Here is a 23,016-nt window from a genome sequence, read left to right as displayed (position 1 = left end):
TGGGTTTTGTAACTTTGAAAGTCCAGATGAGGTAAGTGGCATATTTGGCATCACTGTTGGACATTAGTTATCTCACAAAGCTCCCTTTTTTGATTATTCTATTTTAACATGTTAACTAGACTTTTTTTTCAGTCAGGAATATTTCTTGCAGTACTGACACCTTTTCTGCACCGTATGCCTATATTGATGGTGTTTAACTACAGAGTCTGAAACATTAATAGCCAGAATGCTACATTTGGAAAGAAAAATCGTTGATCGCTATTTAACGTGTCTTCTTGCTGCTTTACTGCTGGCCAAGGACGAGCATGAAGGGGCAGTGAGGTATCGTAATTTTTCTTCTGAGCATTTAAAAAAAAAAAAAAACTATGCTTGTTAAAATTCCATTTCCCTTTCTTTCTCCTTATCTTTGGCTATTTCTTGAGATTAAGGTTCTTTTATTTATTTCTGTATCCTTCATTTGGTTACTTATTCACTGTATTCCCGCTTCCATAATCGATTTAACATGAGCTCCTCCTTTTAGGTAACTATTAAAATGTGTGATTTGTTTAACTTGTATCTGTCCCTCAAGTTGAAGCATTTCATGTTTTGGCTTCATCGTTCTGAGTAGTTTTCTTAGTTCTCTTTGGCAGGGGCTTAGCTTAGTCAGTTAGATTCGGGGGGATGGAACATAGATTTCCCAACCATCACTGCCATTGAAATGGCAAAATGGATAACATTGTTTTACATTTTAAATACTTTATGCACCACATAAGAGCCATCCAGTCCTTTATTTATTCTTGGCCTGTTTTGTGTGGGAGGGTTGGGTGTATAGAAGCTCTGCAAAGTTTCATGGAGGCCTCTGTCTGTGCTATGCGGGCTGCTAATCCGAGTGGAAACGAACTCAGACAATGCAAGCCCGACTGGAGGCCCCAGGACCCAACTAAACACAACAGAATCAATTTATTAGAGGGTTCTTACACCCCAAAGCTCTCCCTGGAACTACGGCCCCTGCTCTGCTCTTTGGTATTGCTTAGGTTTTCTTGTGCTGTTTGAACGAGGTTTCAATTTACTTTTAAGTACAAGTGTGTTTTCTGAGTTCTGAAATTGCAAACCTTTCATTGATTTACTTCATGTTTACTTGTTAGTTCAATGGTGATAATACTACATTCATGGTGGAAACATATCGCCCATTTATTTAGTCAGTGTTGATGAGTTCACAATGGCCACACTTTTATCATTCAGGAATTGTCTGTAGGCTTAGGACCCGATTACGATGCGGTTAGGAAATCTTTCCGATCGAATAGGTTTGGAAATGCTTTACAAATCCGGAGAGTCCAACCGACCAAGTATGATGCATCCGGATGCTTCCAGATACAATTTATTTGGACTCCCATTGACTTCTATGTGAGCCTATGTTCCTAACCGCATCATAATCTGGCCTTCAGTTGGGAAGACAAATGCCCGATCTGATTTGGAAGGAGCAAATGCCATTTGGAGGGCTTCCTAACTGCATCAAAGTCGGGCCCTTGGTGTTTTCCTGTTTCTGCTTCTTACAACCTTACTTAAACTGTTGTCCTACACACAGAGAATGAATTATTCACAAAAGGAGGACATTTTTTTAATTTTTGTTATTACATGTAGTTTGTGTCTCCTGCATTTCATGATGTTTTTCCCAGTGTCCCTTTAGTCAGATGACTAACCCTGATTGTGGCCTTCTCTGGTTTTGCTGCTTGAACACCCAGTGGTCTCTTGTTGAGTTTGTCCAGGGTTTCTATTTTACAACTGGAGAGAAAACTGTCCTGGACAATGTGCCTGTGAGGATGTTTAGGTGAGGCTCAGATCTCATTCTCTAGGGTCCCCAGAATTCAAAGTGCAGTTCCTGCACCACCCCAGTCCATAAAGACAGTAGCTCAATTGCTGCTCACAGTCTCACAAATAATTAGCACATGCATTCCTCACCAGGTCTGTTTTTGTTAGAGATATGTTATTTTACATTATTTAGGTTACATTAGTTACGTGGAATTTCCTGTAATTAAAAAGTTATTGTTGATGAAATACATGATTTACATGTCCTGGTCCCTGTTCAGTCACTGGCCAACCTTTAAACACAATTCACAAAATATGTTTTGAAATTATAAAATCTTTTATGGTAAATGAGCTCCTAAGAACTCTCAGGTGAGTCACACATTTCCCATGAGTATTCTTGGAAATGTACATAGATTTCAGTGCAAAGATTTTGTGAGTAACCAAAAACTTCCAACTTTGTAGGTGGCTCGTGCATTTTGCATGCCTCCCAATGCTATTACCCTTTTCTGATTCGAACCATACATTTGTATATAATCCACAAAAACGTTTCAACTACATGTATAAATCTGATTCTCAGACTCAGGATCTCGCAAATTACATTTTCTGGTATTTTTGTTTTGCATATGCAAGTTGACTATGGTGTTAAAAAACATTTGTGAATCGGTCAGTATATGATTTAAGAGAAATCACGATGCAAAGTTATTTATTTGCTCCTGCTTGATTTTTGGCAGGTGTCCAGCTTATGTTATTTCCTTGGCTAAATAGATAACAACAACTATCTTATTTATGTACTGCCCCAATTAATGCTGTAAGACTCAGAACTTTCTATAAACTCAGTGGCCAAACTTCTGCTGAGACTTAATAGATGAACCCTTTCCTCTCAACATCTTGCCTCTCTCCATTTGCTAATTTGCAAGGCCCTTTGTCACACGTCCTCTGTGAGCTGTGTCCCACTTTTGTGCAGAAGAGGTCTTCTCTTGCTAACCTTTTGCCTCTCATCATATGGTGACACATTTAGGTGAACAGCCACTTCTTCTCTGGACAATCGCCTTTTATTCAGGAAGTAGCAAATCTCTTTGCTCTTATCCTCTACACAGTGCTTAATTTGCAAAATAATAAGTGCTGGTGCCCAATGTTTTTCTCAGAAGCCAGCGGCCGGTGTTGCCAAATGCTAGGGTTGTTGAATACCCAGGCCGCTTAGTCTTAATCCCAACTCATGCCTCTTTCTTCCACCATACACTCCCTGCCTCTTAATTTCACTCTTGTAATTTCTTTTTTATCCTTGTATACTCCCTATGTCAGAGTTTTTACGTTTTTGTCTGCCTGCTCCTATCATCCTTTTGTGTTTTTTTTCTCTGTTGCTCAAGGTCAAAGTCTGATGAGGAAAAGTAAGTGACGGTCCCCAAAAATGCGTGCCGGTCGGCCCCACCTGCAACTACTGGCTCAAGTTAAGTATTGCCTTTAGACTGTGTTTTGAGATCTTCCAGATGCATCTTATAGTTCTTAACATTGTTGTCATAACACCAGAACACCTAGCTCCTGGGAAACAATCACATTTAGAAAATGTCTTAATAACAGCAACACTGCTTTTATTATTTTATTACTATTGTTCATCATCATGAAATATGCTTATTCTTGGGGTCTCCGTAAAACACACAGCATGAGTACATACAGTCCAATAAAACTGTCCCAAGATAAGAATATATATTACAATGATGAATAAATGCCATACATATTTAAAATAATTTATAACTTATTAAAAAAACTTTCAATTCATCTGGGCTGCAGTCGAAAAACGTTTCCTCAGCCTCCATTCTAGGAACAAAAAACGTTCAAACCAAATACAATCGCATTTTTGGTATCAGATCTGAAAACTCTTAAGACATCTTTATAAAATCCAAAACACACAATTTTACGTAAGAGAACAAATCATTTTTTTCAGCAAATTTCAATATAATGTGCCACAAAATATATGGCTATCATATTTGGTTGCAGATGCACAAATAGCGCGTTTGTTATTGTCCAATAAATTGTGTGATCACTTGGACTTGGCCCCATCCTGAATTTGAGGTACAAGTTTTTGCCCACAAAGAGCTCAATAAGTATTTTTCAAACTTCAATCAACACTTGAAAGACAAACAATTGGCAATCAATATCCCTTCCTTAGCTTCTGCAAACCAACCATTCATCAAATACGACCAATATTTACTCTTTAACTCTCCTTTTAGTTGACCTAATACTGGGCCAGGATTACCCCAAAGATTGTTAAGACCCAACTAAAAAAAAAACACATTTTTAATGACGCTAACCATGGTATGGCACAAAACTTGTCCCACTTTATCAGTTCTTCAAATATCAGTCTGTATTATTGCTACCACCACCACTGATAGAAACAATATATAAGATATTAATATTAACTGCTAATTTGTGGCATTTTCAACCTCGAACTAAGTATTTCTTTCACTATATAATGTGAGAAGTGAGCAAGTCATGTATGGCTAGAATTGTCTGGCAATACCTCTGCTATTCCCGCCGTCTGTACAATGACTACAGCATCACAGAGTGCAGATTTATTAACAAAATGCAAATTGCAAAAAAACTGAGAAGACTCCAACTGCTCATGCAGCCTTTCCAAAGACAGACACAGCTGGAAAGCTGTCAAGGAAGCTGGTGTTAACAGATAGTTCTTACGAGCCAATTTAGAGTTAATTACTGTTATTTGAACAGCGCTGAGAGTAAACACCGATATTAATTTTTCAAACCGAGGAAGGGCATTGTTGTTTGAATTGCATTCTGTACATGCTGTTGAGTAGTAACAAATCCCAAAGCAAATCAAATGCTTACTATTTTTTTTAGAAACTTGATAAGAAAATATTCAATAGGTTAATTCACTTGCTTTTTGATAATAAAGGGATATTCATAAGGAGCAGTTATAGAGATAATGTTAAAAGTCACTTCAGTATCACACATGCAGCCGTACTGAAGGAAGTAACGCCCATAAGTACCAACGTTTTCCCACAGAAACTGAATGAGGAAGACACCCTTACTGCAGCAGGTCTTAAATCCTTGGTGCAAAGAGCTAGTTGGGCGATTTCAGCCTGCCACACTAGTGTTAGCGCCAACACTCTCCTCCACGTACATGCACCAAGGGTGATAAGGATAATTTTGCTGCCAATAAAAAGTCTTCCAACTGGACAAGCTAGTTTACTTAAGTGTAGTTATGCAGTGCTTAAAGTCTCTGTAAAGAGAATGCAAATGTAGAGTGGTGTTTGACTGTTTCAAACGGACCACCCCTCATTTAGCCACATGTGTAGGAAGCTGGCTCTGTATATACTATACCAAAGTAAGGTATAGTGGATCCCCAAAGGCTTACAGAGGTTTAAGTAGATAATACTAAAAGCTCTATTTGTGGTAGTGTGGTTGAGCAGTCAGGCATCAGAGGGCTGTGTGAAGCATTTTTTGTACACATTGAGGCAAAAAAGTATTACTCACACGTAGAGACTGAATTCAAGACCAATTGTTTTGTATAAAAAGTTATTACTTTGTTATTTTCTTTTAGCACCAAGAGGAACTCAGTTGCAGGTAAATAACAGTTTCAAGACTAGCAGCAATACTTTTGAAGATGCCATAGGAATTGTTTTGCAAAGCAGTAAGAATGCTTTAGAGTAGTAGGAATACTTTATTATTGTTAATCAGCAATTGTAACACTTAGCAATTGTAGGAAATAGACATTTGAATGCAATAGGAGAAATGCAGTGCAGCCCTATGCGAGGAAAACTTTCATACGCATTAACAGGTAAGTACACAACTTACTCTTCCAGTCTTCGGGGTTTAGACCAACTTAGGGAAAGGTTAGGTTTAATTTAGGTGCTGCATGCCTGCATCACTGGGGCGGCCAGGTGCAGAGGTCACTGGGCCCAATGTTAGTTAAAGGAGACTGGAAGCACCCAAAGAGGTTATGGTTGCAGTTAGGTCCCTGTGGTTTCAGGTCACAGGCCCCGGGGTAAGGTGAACACAGGGGTGAGCCACAAATCAGCACCAAAGCTACACCACCAACGGAGTAGGGGCCGCCGGGTGCAGGGTGCAAACCAGCGTCATGCATCCAATGCTCTTCAATGGGAAATATCGGTCACACAAAGAGGCTGCAGGCTTAGACCAGAAGGCTGGATGAAGATGACCACTGCTAGACAGATACGTTGGGATACTGAGGAAGGTCTGGGCACCGTTGTTTGGGCTCCCCTGGATCCAGAGTCCTTGAAGTTGGAGTTTTCTAGACAAGGCCACTGTGCTCTGGAGATCTGGTCTTTGTTGAAGGATGGCAGTCCTCTTGGGTTCTTGGAATTTGCTGGCCCCAGGACACGCCTTGTCTTCTTCACAGGGTCTTTGAGCAGGGGACAGGCTGGTGAGGCTGGGGCCAAATGAATAGTCGTCTTGCAGGCTTGGGTGCACAGAGTCTTCTTGATCCTTTTTTTCTTAGGTTTCAGGAATCTGAGGATCAAGATTCAGGGATGCCCTTAACACCATTGGTGCTCATGACGAGCTCAGCTCGTCATGAGGCACAGTGGCGCTGTGCGCATGACGAGCTGAGCTCATCATGACCACCGCGGCGCTCCCACGTGGGCATAATTCCCGTGCTGTGCTGAGCGTTCTAAGAAACGGGCATGGTCATGACGTGCTCAGCTCGTCATGAGCACAGCGCCACCGTGCAGGGTGACGAGCTCAGCACGGCCTCCCCCCGCGGGGAAATTAGCCTTGCGGCGAAGGGGTTAAATACTGGATTTCAGGTTGTTACAGATACTGGCATCTGGTAGGCAATGGGCTACTTGCCTTTAGGGTGACTACACCCTTTGTATGTCCCCTACATTTGGGGAGGGGGAATTGTAGGGGAATTCCCTAAACTGATTGGGTAATTCTTCCATTCAAGATGGAGGAATTCCTAAGGAGGGGATAACCTCGGCCCAGGGCATCTTAAAGATGGTCCTGGCAGAGAGGGGACACACCTCTCTTGACTACTCAGTTTCCCACCGCCCTTGCCACTAAAAGTGAGGCTTCGTCGCGGGGGGGGCATCTCCACTAGCTGGAAAGGCGCTGGTCAGCATAAAAAAGGGCATGGCATCATTGTGGATTTATTATGCAGATGAGTTTGATACCAAACTCCTTAGCATTCAGTAAAGCGCTCATGGAGCTGTGGAGTTCGTAATGACAAACTCCCATCCCGTGTACTCAGTATGGCTCCACTGCACTTACAATGTCTGTGAAAGGGCACAGACACGTTAAGGCATATTGTTTGTGTAGCTAAGACCTCGCCTGTTTTATAGTGCACCCTGCATTAGGGCTGTGAGGCCTGCTAGAATGGAGACTTTCCTATGTCACAGGCAGTGGTTTGTGGGCATGGCACACAGGGATGTGTGACATGTCAACTCAAGTTTTGCCTGCACCAAAACACAGTCTGCAATGGCAGTGGGCATGTGTTTGGTGATGGGTCTCTGAGGGTGGCACAATACATGCTGCAGTCCCTAGAGACCCTCTCTGGTCACAGGGCCCTTGGTGCCAGTGGTACATTTTACAAGGGACTTACATATGTGCCAGAAGTGTGCCATTTGTAAAAACAAAGGTACAGTTTTAGGAAAGAACAGAGGGAACCTGATTGGCACTGACTCAGTGTACACTCAGTCAAAGTGCATCAGATATCAGGCAAAAAGTGGGCAATTTTCCCCACATGCCCATGATGATTTACTCAAGCACTCTTCATTTCAAGAGCACAACAGCCACATTCATAAAGCGCTCATACCATACCACCTTTTGCGTCACTGTCCATGGACTGGTTATCAGTGGAAGCTGGGGGAATTTCTTAGTGGTTGAGCAGAGATAGCTTGCCAGATGTGGACCAATCTTATGGGTGAGCTCATCTTCTTTTAAGGGTGTTCTTAATTCAGAAATGTTTTCTTTAAAAATAAAAACAAAATCGGGGGCAAATTGATCATTTTACTGCACAGTTTGCACAAACATTTGCCAAAAAATGAGTCTCTGAAGGAACAGTAATAAAATATTCAACAACGTCCATGGTGTGCTAGCTGAGACATATCATTCCCCTTGTGAAAAAATGTGCCTTTTTAAGGCACCATTTCTTTAAGAGTGGATACAGAGCTATAGGTATTACAAGCAGTTGAAAAATCTGGGTATGCAACTTCACTTGGCCTGTCATTTTTTTTCAAATGGATATAGCTGCTTTCTTCATTTCTACGCTTCAAATCCTTTAATTTGTCCAATATTCTCCTTAGGATATTCTCAATCAACTGATTATGACTGAGAAAGGGTGTGGTGGAAAAATCAAAGATTGTACCACTCTCACAGTCACAGCCAAACTGACGAACTCATACACGCTCACACAAAAATGCTTCATTACATTTTAGAAAGATTCTACAGGCCCAGAATGCAGACAGATTACGCTAATTGTACATGTTCAGGCTTCAGATAGCAAAAGCGATGAAGCGACAAACAGCTTTACATATAGATGATGAAATGCCCATGTTAAAGTAAAAAAATAACAGCCATAGTAGTAAGTGGGTATTGAAACAAGGAACCGTTGTCAGCAATATACCAGCCAAACCTGCCACGAATTATCATCCAATTCTCACGTTTACATATCAGAAATCCAAACCGTTTGTCGCCAAACAACAGCTTGCCATTTACTGAAAATGCACACATTCCCTATTAAAAACAGTTGTTGCAACTCGGTTGAAAACGTTTAATAAACATTAACACAGCTTTGTGATTTTCAAAAGCAGAATCTGCCTCAGTTCAGTATCCTCATGTTTACATTGATATCTTCCTTCGACAACCCACCAATCGTTTTCCAGACTGAATGAATTAGACTGTGTGGCTTTTTCCACGTACTGCTACGAATTAGATTTGGGTCCAGCTCTAGTAAAGTCATTACAAATCCAGGATACCTTGATGAGGTAATAACTGCACTTAATAAATTCAGTGGCAGCTCCTCCACTAAGGCGGAGGAGCGTCGCCCCACTGCTTTTGTGCAGTGAAACAAAGGGAAAATAAAATGATAATAACTTGAGTTATTATAACTTTATTTTCTCCTACTTCCACCTGCAGCTTTGTGTGAGAGGGCTGGGGCAGGGGAGGAGTGGAAGCACCCTCCTAAGTTCGCAGTGACTGCTTGGCTGGCCCTCTCTGGCTGCCCAAAACAGTCTTACTCACTTCACATGTTCTCCATACAGGCTGCATTATAGCCTACGTGGACAACATGCCCAGGACTCCAGTCAGCGTCTGAGCGCCAAAACATGGTACTCAGACCAATCACACCGCTGCTAATGGCAGCATTGTGATTGGCTGACTGAAAGCCTGGGTGTGCTTCCTGTTGAGGACAAGCGAAGGAGAAAAATGGAGCCGAGGAAGCGGAGAGATTGCTCTTTATTTTTTATTTTTTATTCCTGCTTCCCCCCGCATCCCCCATCCTGCTTGCTCCCCCTCTCTGGCCCCCGCTCCCCTACCTCCGACCTGTGTTGGCTGCCGCTGAATAAATTACATTGCCTTTTAAGAGTAAGTTCACGAGTGCAGAGACTCTGCAGTCGGAACGGAGAACTCCTCATATAAAAAGATAGGCATGCTTTATCTTTATATGTGTGGAGGTCTCCGCTCCGACTGCGGAGTCTCCGCACTCGTAAACTTACAATTAAAATGAACTTTGTGAATTCCAAAACAAATGTAAAGTTACACAAAGGTGTAAGTTTACATTTGTGAATCAGGCCCACAGCTTGGAATTAGAAACTGTCTCAGCAGGACCCAGCCGTTGGAAGGCTCATCTTATCAGAATGTTCAGTTGGATAAGAGGTAGTTTCCTCTTCAATATGTGATACAATCTGTTTATCAATGAAAATAGTGGACTATTCCCCATTCTGATTCTCAGGCCACATGGTGGTGATGACTGTCCATTTTATAGGAGAGAACATCAGTTTAAAAATGAAATAAACATGAAGAATATAATTCTAGCATGTTCAGGCCATTCTTACTGCTTTGTGTGGCCTGGAATTGTCCAAACGGCCACATTTATGTGATGTTTAGCACGGATTGTTCATACTGGCATGTGGCAGTGTTGGTAGTTCTAGTTGGTAGTAGAAGCTTCAGTGGTCTCCTAGGGACCTGGCATTTTGAAAAATGTTATAAATTAAGAACAGCAGCAATGGGATAACCCCCACCCAGCCCTTATGGGGGACACTTTAGAGATCCAAAGTTCTGGAGTTGCCCCTTATCAGATTGTGTTACTCACGTACTACTTATTACCATTATTGTAACAAAAAGTCGGCTCAATCACCCTCTTGTTTCCCTTACCCCTTCTTTCTGTAAAGCGCTCTGATATCTGCAAAGATCTTGTTCGTGCTATATAAAACTTTGAAAATAAAATAAATAAAATAAAATAAAGAACATTTATTGTAGAGCAGCAGGCATGTTTTGCTCTAAGATGATACTAAATAGCTCTTTCAAGACATCAGGACAATGGCGACCTAGCAGGAGAAAGAACGCTTTTTGGTCATCTTTATTCATATTTTATAGTCTTAATGTCTCGCAACATAAACTGATTTCAACTCACATTAAAAGTTATTTTCTAGCACCCTTTGTTCATATTTTGCATTGAGGGAGTACTGTTAAAGGTTTCAGATATGCCATTATTTAATTCCTTCAGAGGACATTTGGTCAGTATTATCATCTAATGGTCTAACATGATGGAGGAAATGGTGCAAACAGCAATTGATAGAAGCAAGATCAAGCTATTTCTAATCTCTATTCCATAGCCTGCAACTTACAGTCTCCTGTGGGGTGTATTCCAGTATGATTTGTGTGAAGGAGAGGTCTTAGTGACTCGTTGAGACCAGAGGCAAATGGTTGATCACCGTAAGATGCTCACTTGATGAGAAAATCACATTTAGTCCCCACTTGGAGACTGCTAGGTCTGTTATAAGATTGAAACCAGAACACAAGCCACAGATAATGATTGCTTGAGAAAAGGAATCAGAAAATATCCCTATTTTGAAAATTCTTAGGGGGTGGTAGAACACCAGAAAAAAGGCTGGCGCGTTTTAAGTCTTGTATGAAAAGGCAATTGATTCCAAGTCCAGCCATAATAGGGGCACTTCCTCTATTAGACCAGAACTTGATAAACTTTAAAGGCTACACTTCTGTCAGTGCACTTTTGCTGATCCCGCCAGTGAGTTTTAAAGTCCCCAGGTAATAGTTAAGCAGTAATAAGGGAATAGTCTTCTCCAGACCACCCTATATCAAGAGAGTAGTTCTTAACCATGTCACACATACTCCATATTTACCCTCAATGTTGCATTGAGCAGCATGACCTTAACTAGCACCTCGTCTTTCTTGAGGTCCAGACATGAAAGACCACTCTGCGCAATGGAATGGAAAAATACTTTTTTTTTTTACCCTCAATATGTTTAGCTCTAGGTTAGCAGAGGGGTAAAAAGATATTCATATGTATAGCCTTTAGTGGGGTAGTGGGGACTAGATTCTACCAACACCTGCCACTGGAGATGTTCTGATGTGGATAAACACGGGTGGCCTTGCTTTTGGCATGACTTCAGCTCACTGAAGCAGCCACACTACTGGTTCTCTGAAACACAAGGCACCTACTGTGTTGCTGGCCATGAAGTTGGCAAAATTCAAAAGGGAGTTGCAACCATGCATGCCAACATGACGTGGAGCAGAAAATGCCTGAATGAGAATAAACCACAAAGTAGGAGGAGATAGAGTAAGAGAAGTAATTAGCCTATTGGCTAGCGAATGTCCCTTCAAAGCTAACCTTCAGTGGTAATATGAAACAAATACAACAACTTATTTTTATTGCAGTATTGTGAAGATAAAACAAAGCAATCAGGTAGGAATTCTGCATGGGGAAATGTGACAGAAATGAGCATTTTAGCATTTAAATGTTATTGAATTTGTTCTTGTTCCTTCACAGTCCCACAGCAGAAAAGCATTGCTACCCTTGAATGAAGTACATTTGAATACCAGGGTGGGGGTCCTGCAAGACATATGTGAATATCGGCACAACTGCCGATTCGTGGGTGGCCACCTATTTTGGAGGTATGACCGCAAAGCTGTTACTAACTATACATTTGGGAATTTTGTAATCCAACGGTACTGGCAGACTTCCTCTGGAAGGAGACTGGAAGTACTACTATCTCAATAAATCTCCAAAGCCAAAAGCGATTCTTCTGATGTATCTTTTAGGCTCAGTTCAATAAACCGTTTTATTCAAAAGTGTGTGCTGAGTCTTGTTCTGGTACTGTGGCTTTTATTTTTATATCTATGAAGAGAATGCTCAGATAATCCTCTTTATGGGAAATGACCTGGGAATTACAGAATTTCCACAGATGCATGGTTGAGGTTAGAGTCTGAATGACATAGAGCTCTATAACTGACAAGACTGATGTGATGATTGTGGGTCAAGACAGCCTCAATAATTGACATTTCTGTCTGGAGGAAGATGCGCTGTTCTAAACCCATCCAAGTGTTGCACAGCCTCAGTGTTTCAAATTTGACTCAAACCTAGCATTCTCTTGGTCAAATTTATGCCCTCAGTTCGGCATGCCTTACCCACAATAAACAGCTGTGGAGAATCTTGTAATGTCTTAAATATCTGACAATCACATCTGCAATGGCATTACGTGGTTCTCAAATCAACAATGGCAACTTTCACTAAAGGTATCCTAAAGTGTTGCTAAAAAATGTCGGAATGATTTAGGATATAGTAGCCAGACTGCTCCTAAACTTGCTCCAGTGACTCCATTCCTGAAATATTTAATTGGGTACATATATCAGTCAGAATGTATCGATGGCAAATATTGTCACCCACCATACTGTAATTAGCAAAACACTCTTGCTGCAGGAATACTCTTCCTAGCCATTTGTATTCTTGTGATGAATCTTTTCAGTGTACACCAAGCATCACAAAGCAGTGGAGAGATGATGTGATCTTTTTCATTCCTAGCCATACCTATGGTCCTTATTAGGAGTGGCTCAGTAATTTCCAATGAGTGTGGTAACTTAGGTTACCACATACCAGAATGTTCTGGTTTCTGTTGCACTGGTTCTCACTGTGGGTGCGATAAAAATCTCATCTGCTGCAAATGTTTCGACAAGTCAAATCTGCCTATATTTTTCAGGGGGAAATGCTGAATAAATATCGGGAGAAACAGATTTTGGTCTAGTAAGCACAAGAATCTGCATGGTATGCCCCATTTCAGGGGCACATTTCATAATCATTATTGCAGATGACAAATTATGTACACGTCAGTGTTGGTTTTTATCATGTGTGATTATTATCATACATTAAATCAGATCACTGGTCATGAGAGTCCAAGTGGAATGTCCTTCATCATGATCTGTGTAGACCACACAACAATTTCCATACTAAAAACGTACAACATAGAGAAAAAAAACAACATATAGTGTAATATTCCATCTCACTATCACAACTAGAAGTGTTCGAGTCCAAATTGTGTGCGTAATTTAGTAGCTTCAAATTGATATTTCATCTATCAGATCGACTCAAACTCAGTTGGCTGTAAAAAGCTATAATCAATGTTTATTCTTCAATCTTCTAGATTTTGGCAGTAACTTGTATGGTTAATCACTCACCCTAGGTGTTACTAAGGAGGTTTCCTGGCAGTTGAAACTAGTGGATTACGTACACAAGTTGAGTCTGTATTTTAGCTTGTACTTAAATCGTCCACTTTCATATTAATGTGAAGCGTAAAACTTGTTAGGACAACATATACTTCTCAGTTTAACATATCACAAACAAGTAACATTTTAATCATTGTAATCTTCTCCCAGAGGCAAGGCTAAGGTGCCCCTCAGGTATATTTTGCATCCTGCAAAATCTAGTATTAAAACATGGAAATAAAAATACTTCAATACTCAGTCTGTGTATCTGGAATAGGAATGTTCATACGTGAAGTGAACATTTTGCTCACCTAAGATCAATTGAGGTGTGCAGAATGATTTGTGAATCGGGCTGATATGAATGTGGTCAGTGTCTTCGTAACCTTAAACCACATTACTGATGGTCCACTATTCCTTCATTGACGTCCACAAGGGCAGTGATTTCTCTGTCAAAAGAATCACCTACATACAATGCACAGCAATGGAAAGGTTGTATCATACATACAGTTAGTTTACTAGTAGTCGTTCTGCCATTTAGATGATGAGTCAATTTTATTTGGAACCACTTTCATTGTGAGTGCTCTTTAGTTCACAATTATTATACAGTTTCTACTTTTTGCCTGTACTTTTCAACATAGCTACATGTGTCTAGCTGTGTTGGATCACGTGACATAACATTTTAGGGAGTGTTGTAGCACTTACCTGAGCCCTGAACAAGTGCTGAAGCTAGCTGCAGAATCGGGATATGTCTGTACAGTTCCATGGTAGTAGCAGTGTTCCTAAAATTGAACATAATGGGAGATCTGAACGGCCAAGTTCACATGAAATTGTTATCATACAATCATAATCAATCTAAAACGCAAAACTGGGAACTCACTAAAGTACTAATGCAGAAAAATCATTGCTTTCGCACAGAGAAAACTAAATAACGTGCTATGAATACATATTATGCTTTTGTAAATTGACTAACTCTGGAATAATGAAGATATAGAGCCATATACCAATAGCTATAGTACTGCTTGTAATGCTGAATGTAAGGCGCAATAAATAATACAAATTTTAAATCAAATAACAGGAGTCGTTCAAAATACAGAAGTTGAAGTTGACACAAAGGTAGTCTTGTTGTTACAAGTCATTCATGCTAGGGAAATTATTATCGCTGAAGATAAATCATGCGCCTAGGCAACAGTTTATGTCTATAACACGTTTGTTTTCATGTGCACAACACAGAATAAGATCACAGTTAAATTCAAGATTTCAACATATACAGAACATAACCGAACTGTCACTAACTCAGCATTGCAGTATTTGACCAGAAGTATATTTGTGGAATGTGTCAAGGCAGTCCTTGTTTAGTTTTTTTAATCCCTATATATATATCTATCTATATCTATATCTATATCTATATCTATATCTATATCTATATATATATATATATACATACATACATCTATATATATATATATATATATATATATATATATATATATATATATATGTATATATCTGTATATACATATATATATTCATTGAAAAAACCATTGGTTATAGACCATATATAGTTAGGAATTAGCATTTACAAAACCTTGAAAATTCACTGAAAAAACCATAGGTTATAGACCATATATAGTTAGGGATTAGCATTTACAAAACCTTATTTTACTCGCATAAAACCATTGAAATTCGCATATATAGTTAGTTGCGCTAACTATATATCGCGCACCCGCAATCCACTGCTGATGATGTCACATATTACATCATTCATGACATGGTCAGTGACATCACTGTTGACATCACTGATGACATTACTGATGACATCTTGAACTGTCACTAACTCAGCATTGCACCCCTCATCAATCCTAGGGGGTCAGGAGGGGTCTACCTTGCCCCCTCTCCTTCATTTCCCACTTCGTTTTTCACCACCTCTTGTCTCTCGATCCTACCGAGAGACAAGATGGCGGCCGCTCCGGACTGTTTACAATGTTGACAGCCAATCAGCTTCTCCTCAGACTCCCGTTACGCTGCCGGTTAGCTGCCCAGTTAGCTGCCCGGTTCGCGTACCGGGACGCGCCTCTACCGCAAAAAATCGCAATTTTTTTTTTTTTTTGCCCCGCGGGCCACTTTAATATGCCCCTCATCAATCCTAGGGGGTCAGGAGGGGTCTACCTTGCCCCCTTTCCTTCATTTCCCCCTTTGTTTTTCACCACCTCTTGTCTCTCGATCCTACCGAGAAACAAGATGGCGGCCGCTCCAGACTGTTTACAATGTTGACACCCATTCAGCTTCTCCTCAGACTCCCGTTACACTGCCGGTTAGCTGCCGGGTTAGCTGCCCGGTTCACGTACTGATTTGCGCCTCTACGACAAAAAATCGCAATTTTTTTTTTTTTTTTGGCCCCGCGGGGCACTTTAATATCCCCCTCATCAATCCTAGGGGGTCAGAAGAGGTCTACCTTGCCCCCTTTCCTTCATTTCCCCCTTCGTTTTCGCCTCCTCTTGTCTCTCGATCCTACCGAGAGACAAGATGGCGGCTGCTCCGGACTGTTTAGAATGTTGACAGACACCGGACAGCCAATCAGCTTCGCTTCGCAAAGCTCCGTTACGCGAAAAGTACGCGAACTGGTGCGCTATCCAGGACGCTGTCACAGATGTATACATTTTTTAAAACGTTAATTTCTCAAAATCCACTGGAGCACATATATTGAGACCCAGCAAAGGCACATCGGGCTAACAGTCCCTACAATTTTGCCAAGTTTCGTGCAAATCCATTCAGCCGTTCGAGCTAAAAGTGAGGCCAAACGCCCTATGGAAATTAACATGGGAAAAACGCGTTTTGGGACCCCCCTTTTTTCTCGGCCCCCCTTGACGAAACCCCCCCAAATTTTCAGGGGCTGCTCAGAAACAAAATGTGCCATTTTCCTGAAAATTTCAGCCGATTCCGTCCACAAACGCCAAAGTTATTAGACATAGAATTTTCAAAAGTCCCATAGGAAAAAAACCCTAACTATATATACCTACTGGCTATCGCCAGTAGGATATATATATATATATATATATATATATATATATATATATATATATATATATATATATATATATATATATATATATATATATATATATATATATATATATATATATATATATATATATATATATATATATATATATGAATGAGCAAAGCCCTCGAGCTTTGAGAGGGAACACTGCACACCGCCTGCCTTCCAGCTTTAGACGCCTCTCGCTGCACACATTCCTGCGCTTCTTTGGTTAAAATTCGATTCCGACGCGTTTCAAGGCAATACACGCCCCTTCCTCATGGATTTGTGCCATCAAAGGGAGGATTCTTTTCACTGCTGCGCTGACAGCCTATTATTGCTGCAGAGGAAACCACGTGGTCCCGGCACATGCCGAGGCATACTGGTACTAGTAGTCCTTCTTAGCAGTGAAAGCCAGTGTGATGCCCTGAGTGGGCTCCGTCCCCTTGACAAGTTCAGCAATTGATTATTTGCCCTTCATTTGGGTCGAAGTTAAAGTCTGTGTGCTCCGTTTGCTCCTGGTAGTGAGCGCTCTGAAAAGATGAAAATGGTTTTCACCTACTGGGCTCTTCTCTTCCTGGTCGCTTTTCCTCCTGGAAAGAAGTTGGTTCTCCTCTCCACGGCCATATAAATAAATATATACACCAACAGTAGTCTCTCACCACAAAACCACCAGCAAGGTAGCAGCGAGGAAAAACCACGCGAGTCCCAGTCTTCATTCGGCAAGTTTTATTGAAAAGGTAAGTTCACCAAATCTGAAGCGTTTCGGGCGTCCGCCCTTGGTCACAGAACGTCAGGAAAATGAAGGAACATCCCTTTTAAAGGGTACAGTGCACGAATTCAATTAGTGATTTTTTTCATTTGCAACACCATGTGATTAGAAAATAAAAACTGAGGACACACTACATATAACTGACATAGATAGTCTGTTTTCCAAACCACAATTTGATATATATACACAATTGAGTAAAAGGAGGTATTATTGTGCTATTTAAATTTTGTTGTGTCAAATTTGTACATACATTTCCTTTTTTGTGTTGTCATGTTTTATATTGTTTAGATTTTATATCAGACAACTGTTGTCAGTATCCATTTAAAATGACACATGATATCCGCATGAATGCGCTTGTATAATGGATTGCTAAAAAAGAGACATAGTATAACTGATAGTCATATGCCATAATAAAGTGCAATGCGCATAGATAGAGTGCAAATGCAATTGTGCAAATAATGCAACATATTCTGTGCAAACATAGCATCTAAATAAATATAAATATTTATAAATAATTTCATGTTAAAATCATCTAGGCTTCTCAATTCATAGAACCTGATGCCGGGCATATGTCCATACAAAAATATCATCTGTGTTTTAGTCTTTTGCAATCACTCGATTCGCTGCATAAATGCACTAGAAGTGCACCAACAATACGTTTGTATCTATTTGGATAAAGCAACAAATTGCACCCAACCTCCAAAAAATACTCCTCATACATGATTCAAACAGAGGAAACAAACTAAAACATTTGTCTTAATGTCTGTGTCCCAAAACTGAAATGGGAAAAGTAATGTGAATCCAATAACCAATGAATAATGAAAAATCAATTGTGCATGTGATACTGAACAAAGGGATAATATACAACATGTGTAATAAAATTCATAATGAAATATACAGGGTAAAGGCAAGAAAAGCAGATGATATCCCATAAATAAACCAATAAACAAGGGTTGGTTATAAGAAAACATGTAAATCTTCCGTTGTGTTCAATCCATTGGGAAATCTGCTGTCTAACTCAATGATGAATTGTGACTCAAGTCTTCCGAGCATTTTTTCCCTATCGCCACCCCGTCTAGATTTAGGGACAGAGGCAATGACATAATACTCCAAGCATTGCAAGTTATTGTTGTGTATTGCTTTGAAATGTCTGGCAACGGGATACGTCCCATCATTGTTGACGATGGCACGTAAATGCTGGAGTATTCTGGCATGCACCTATAGCTTCGTGCTGCCCACATATCTAAGGCCACAGGTGCATGTCAGAATATAGACAGCAAAATCTGTTTTGCAATTGAAAGTGCCCTTGATGTTTTTGGCAATCAGACTGAACGGTGTCAAATATTGGGAAGTGCTTTTTCCAAATTTACATGCTCTGCAAGTTGAGCAACGCTTGAATCCCGGCCGGGATTTCAACCAATCATCTTGTTTGGCTAACTCAGGGAATTCATGACTGATCTGAGTTTTAAAGGAGGGTCCCCTCCGATAAGTCACTACAGGGTTGTCTGGAAGCCTAGGGGCCAGAACCAAATCTGTTTTTAGAACAGGCCAGCGCTGTTTTATGATGGACTTAATTTGTCTGGCCTGTTAACTATACCCAGTGATAAGCCTGGGAGTTTGTTCCTCCCTTGAATCAGTTGGTGCAGTTGATTCACTGTTAGTGAACAGAGACTCACGGGTTCTAGCATTGGTTTTCTGGATGGCAGTTTTCAAGACTGACTCTTTGTATCCCCTACATCTGAATCTATCTAAGGCTTCATTTGTACAGGCCTGTAGGTCAAGGTCAGTGCTACAAATTTGTTTTAGCCTGAGCAACTCCCCAAATGGAATATTATCAATAGTGTGTCGTGGATGTGAACTGCTGGCATGTAAGATGTTATTGCCAGCAGTTTTCTTTCTATGTAGTTTAGTGACAAGACGGCCATCTTTAATGTATAGTTTAACATCTAAGAATTCAGCTTCGTTAGCGCTCACATTGGAAGTGAATCTTAGGTTTTCTTGGTTGTTGTTAATGCAAGCAAGGAAATTATTGACACTTTCCAGATTTCCTCTCCACAGAATAAAGACATCTTCTATAAATCTTATCCACTGTATGACATGTTTATTGTACATTGCACCATGGGTGCGCATGAGGACCTGTTCCTCCCACCAGCCTACGTGCAAGCACGCGTAGCTGGGGGAGAAAGAGGCCCCCATCGCCACACCTCGTTTTTGTATGTAGATATTGTTACCAAATAAGAAGAAATTGTTGTTTAGACACCAACCAGTAAGTTCTAAAATCATCTTATTATGCATATAGCATTCAACAGGTCTCTTATCAAGGAAATGTTCTAATGCAATCAGACCAGTTGTATGTACAATACTGGTTTAGAGCGACTCAATGTCTAGGGTAACCAATAAAAGATCATCACTCCACGGAATATCCTTGATCTTGGCAATGAAGTCTCCCGTATCCCTTACATATGTTGGTAAACTCTTTACTAAGTCCTGTAGGAAATAGTCAATATATTCGGTAACATGTTCTACCATTCTGCCAATGGCCAAGATGATCGGTCGGCCAGGTACTGGTGTCACTTGTTTATGCACCTTTGGCAGGAGGTAAAGCCTTGGTATTATAGGGAATTCCACATAAAGGAAGTCAAATTCTTGCTTTGAGATCATATTTTCCCTCTTCCATTTGTGGAGCAATTTCAAAAGTGATTCTTTGGCCGGATTGTAATCCTTGCCTGTGGATTTGATATAACACGAGGAGTCATTTAGTTGTTTCATGGCCTCCTCAATGTAGGCATCCTGAGGCCAAATAACCACATTGCCTCCCTTGTCAGCAGTGGTGACGATGTTTTTGTGGTCTTTATTCAGTTTTGAGACTAAGGATAGATATTGCTCCTCTTGTTGACTTTTATATCGCTTCTTGTGCTTGATCTTATATTGTAGTTGTTTAAGATCTTCCACAACGACATCATGAAAGACATCTATCGAGTCTCTTGGCATAACAGGCATAAACTTTGATTTGGGTTTAAATGGACTGCTGTTTGCGCCCATCTGAGCCACAGAGGCCTCTCTAAATTCAAGATTTCAAAATATACAGAACAGAACCGAACTGTCACTAACTCAGCATTGCAGTATTTGACCAGAAGTATATTTGTGGAATGTGTCAAGGCAGTCCTTGTTTAGTTTTTTATATATATATATATATATATATATATATATATATATATATATATATATATATATATATATATATATATATATATATATATATATATATATATATATATATATATATATATATATATATATATATATATATATATATAACTGGAACTCCTCCCAAAACCGAAGAAGCAGAGGCCACAGCGGGGATAGCGTTGGAGATGCTTTTATTTAGCAGAATCGGCATGATGCATTTCGGCCTGGAACGGCCTTCCTCGGATGCCTTTAAACAATGTTCCTGTAGACTGGTTCACCCCTAAGTACTTTCCCCTGCCACTGTGTCATTGGTTCAGGATCGCCACACCCCCTCTGAATCCCGCTCACTGCTTGCAGGTAGTTGAAACTACAAGCCCCAGAATCCATTGTCCAGGTAAGTGCTGCTTATGGGGTGTTCACAAATGAAATGGCGAATTGTGGCAGAGTCTGCGAGGGCCAACAAAGTCAAAATACAGGAGAATTAAAAGCTGAGCACCTCCTCCGGTCCCCTTTCCGTTCTCACCTCACATTCACAGGAGTTCGCCAGGTAAGGGATGAAGGAGTCAGTACTGGTTCCCATCCGACGTGAAGTCACGGCCTGCGATGCAGCCGCCCTGGATATTACTGTGTTTGGAGGCAGACCCGGGACTTTTGCAATACCTTGCACCAACGAGAACTGCCGTAGCAGACACCAGAAAAGCCCGGGCCTTTTAGTAGAACGGGGCCTCTGAAGCGCGTTTCTGGACACCGCGCACAACATGACTGGAACTCCTCCCAAAACCGAAGAAGCAGAGGCCACAGCAGGGATAGCGTTGGAGATGCTTTTATTTAGCAGAATCGGCATGATGCATTTCGGCCTGGAACGGCCTTCCTCGGATGCCTTTAAACAATGTTCCTGTATATATATATATATCTATCTATATCTATATATATATATATCTGTATATACATATATATATAAATAAATATATATATATATATGTATATATATATATATATAGGCGGCCAGCCTTGGTCGCGGAAGGAGCTCAACTCTGATGGCGGAAAATGTATCCTGTCCTAAGAGACTGAGGCAAGATCAAACACACTTGCCTGTCAGCGCAACATCCATTTGAATACAACGTGATGCCCGCAGCTTCCCTCCCATCCTACTTAAGGATTTTAATGACAAGAAATGAAAGTGCAGACACGCCAACCTACTGAAGGTCATTATTTTCTTTCTCTTCACAGGACTACGTCAACCATGAGTCCCGGTGTTGTCAAACTCCACCCACTTAGGGAGGACAACGCCAGCTGTTCAAACAAAAACGCGTTTGACTAGCGTGAAGAGAACATGGTGATGAACTGCGCACAGTCCATGAGGAAGGGGCGTTTGTTGGCCCCGAAACGCGTCGGACTCAATTTTTAACTCAAGGGAAACTGTAAACATTGCTGAGGAGCCAAACACAGACCGGAGAGTCGGATGAAGCGGTGAGCCCTCCCGAAGCGCTTGCGCAATTTGCTCTACTATATTCAGGCGGCCAGCCTTGGTCGCGGAAGGAGCTCCACTCTGATGGCGGAACATGTATCCTGTCCTAAGAGACTGAGGCAAGATCAATCACACTTGCCTGTCAGCGCAACATCCATTTGAATACAACGTGATGCCCGCAGCTTCCCTCCCATCCTACTTAAGGATTTTAAAGACAAGAAATGAAAGTGCAGACACGCCAACCTACTGAAGGTCATTATTTTCTTTCTCTTCACAGGACTACGTCAACCATGAGTCCCGGTGTTGCCAAACTCCACCCACTTAGGGAGGACGACGCCAGCTGTTCAAACAAAAACGCGTTTGACTAGCGTGAAGAGAACATGGTGATGAACTGCGCACAGTCCATGAGGAAGGGGCGTTTGTTGGCCCCGAAACGCGTCGGACTCAATTTTTAACTCAAGGGAAACTGTAAACATTGCTGAGGAGCCAAACACAGACCGGAGGGTCGGATGAAGCGGTGAGCCCTCCCGAAGCGCTTGCGCAATTTGCTCTACTATATATATATATATATATATATATATATATATATATATATATATATATATATATATATATATATATATATATATAGATATATAGATAGATAGATAGATATATATGTATAATTTTCCCCTTGGCATAACAGGCATAAACTTGGATTTGGGTTTAAATGGACTGCTGTTTGCGCCCATCTGAGCCACAGAGGCCTCTCTAAATTCAACATCTCAGAGCGATATCCAATGGCGACAATACCTACCCTGTTGCCCGCCACTATCGCGAAGTTCATCAAAGTAATAACAAATCATTAACTTACTTTGTGATAGACAGATTGAATACCAACAGACGGGGTGGTGATAGAGAAACCAGATTGAGGAAGCTCGAAACGAAATACATCCTCTTGTTAAACACCAAGGCCCCAACAGGATTAAATATCACTGAGGATATGTACACGTGTTTACTTTAAAAGATTAGGAATACAGGGACCTACTGCACAACAACAACATCCTATAGAAATAGGGGAGAATCTGGGCT

General features: G+C 40.8%; 1 protein-coding gene across 1 annotated transcript in view; it reads right to left on the bottom strand.

Moving 5' to 3' along the window:
* Positions 1–23,016, bottom strand: part of LOC147668100 (disintegrin and metalloproteinase domain-containing protein 12-like) — a 1,153,841-nt gene that overhangs the window by 962,834 nt on the left and 167,991 nt on the right. The window contains exon 3 of the mRNA XM_086948784.1: positions 14,182–14,258. Within this exon, the coding sequence (XP_086804910.1) occupies positions 14,182–14,258 (77 nt within the window). The remainder of the gene's footprint in view (positions 1–14,181; positions 14,259–23,016) is intronic.

This window comes from Lissotriton vulgaris, unplaced genomic scaffold, assembly GCF_964263255.1.
Source record: "Lissotriton vulgaris unplaced genomic scaffold, aLisVul1.2 SCAFFOLD_378, whole genome shotgun sequence".
NCBI classification, from domain to species: Eukaryota; Metazoa; Chordata; class Amphibia; order Caudata; family Salamandridae; genus Lissotriton; species Lissotriton vulgaris.
This window is presented reverse-complemented; position numbering and strand designations above follow the sequence as displayed.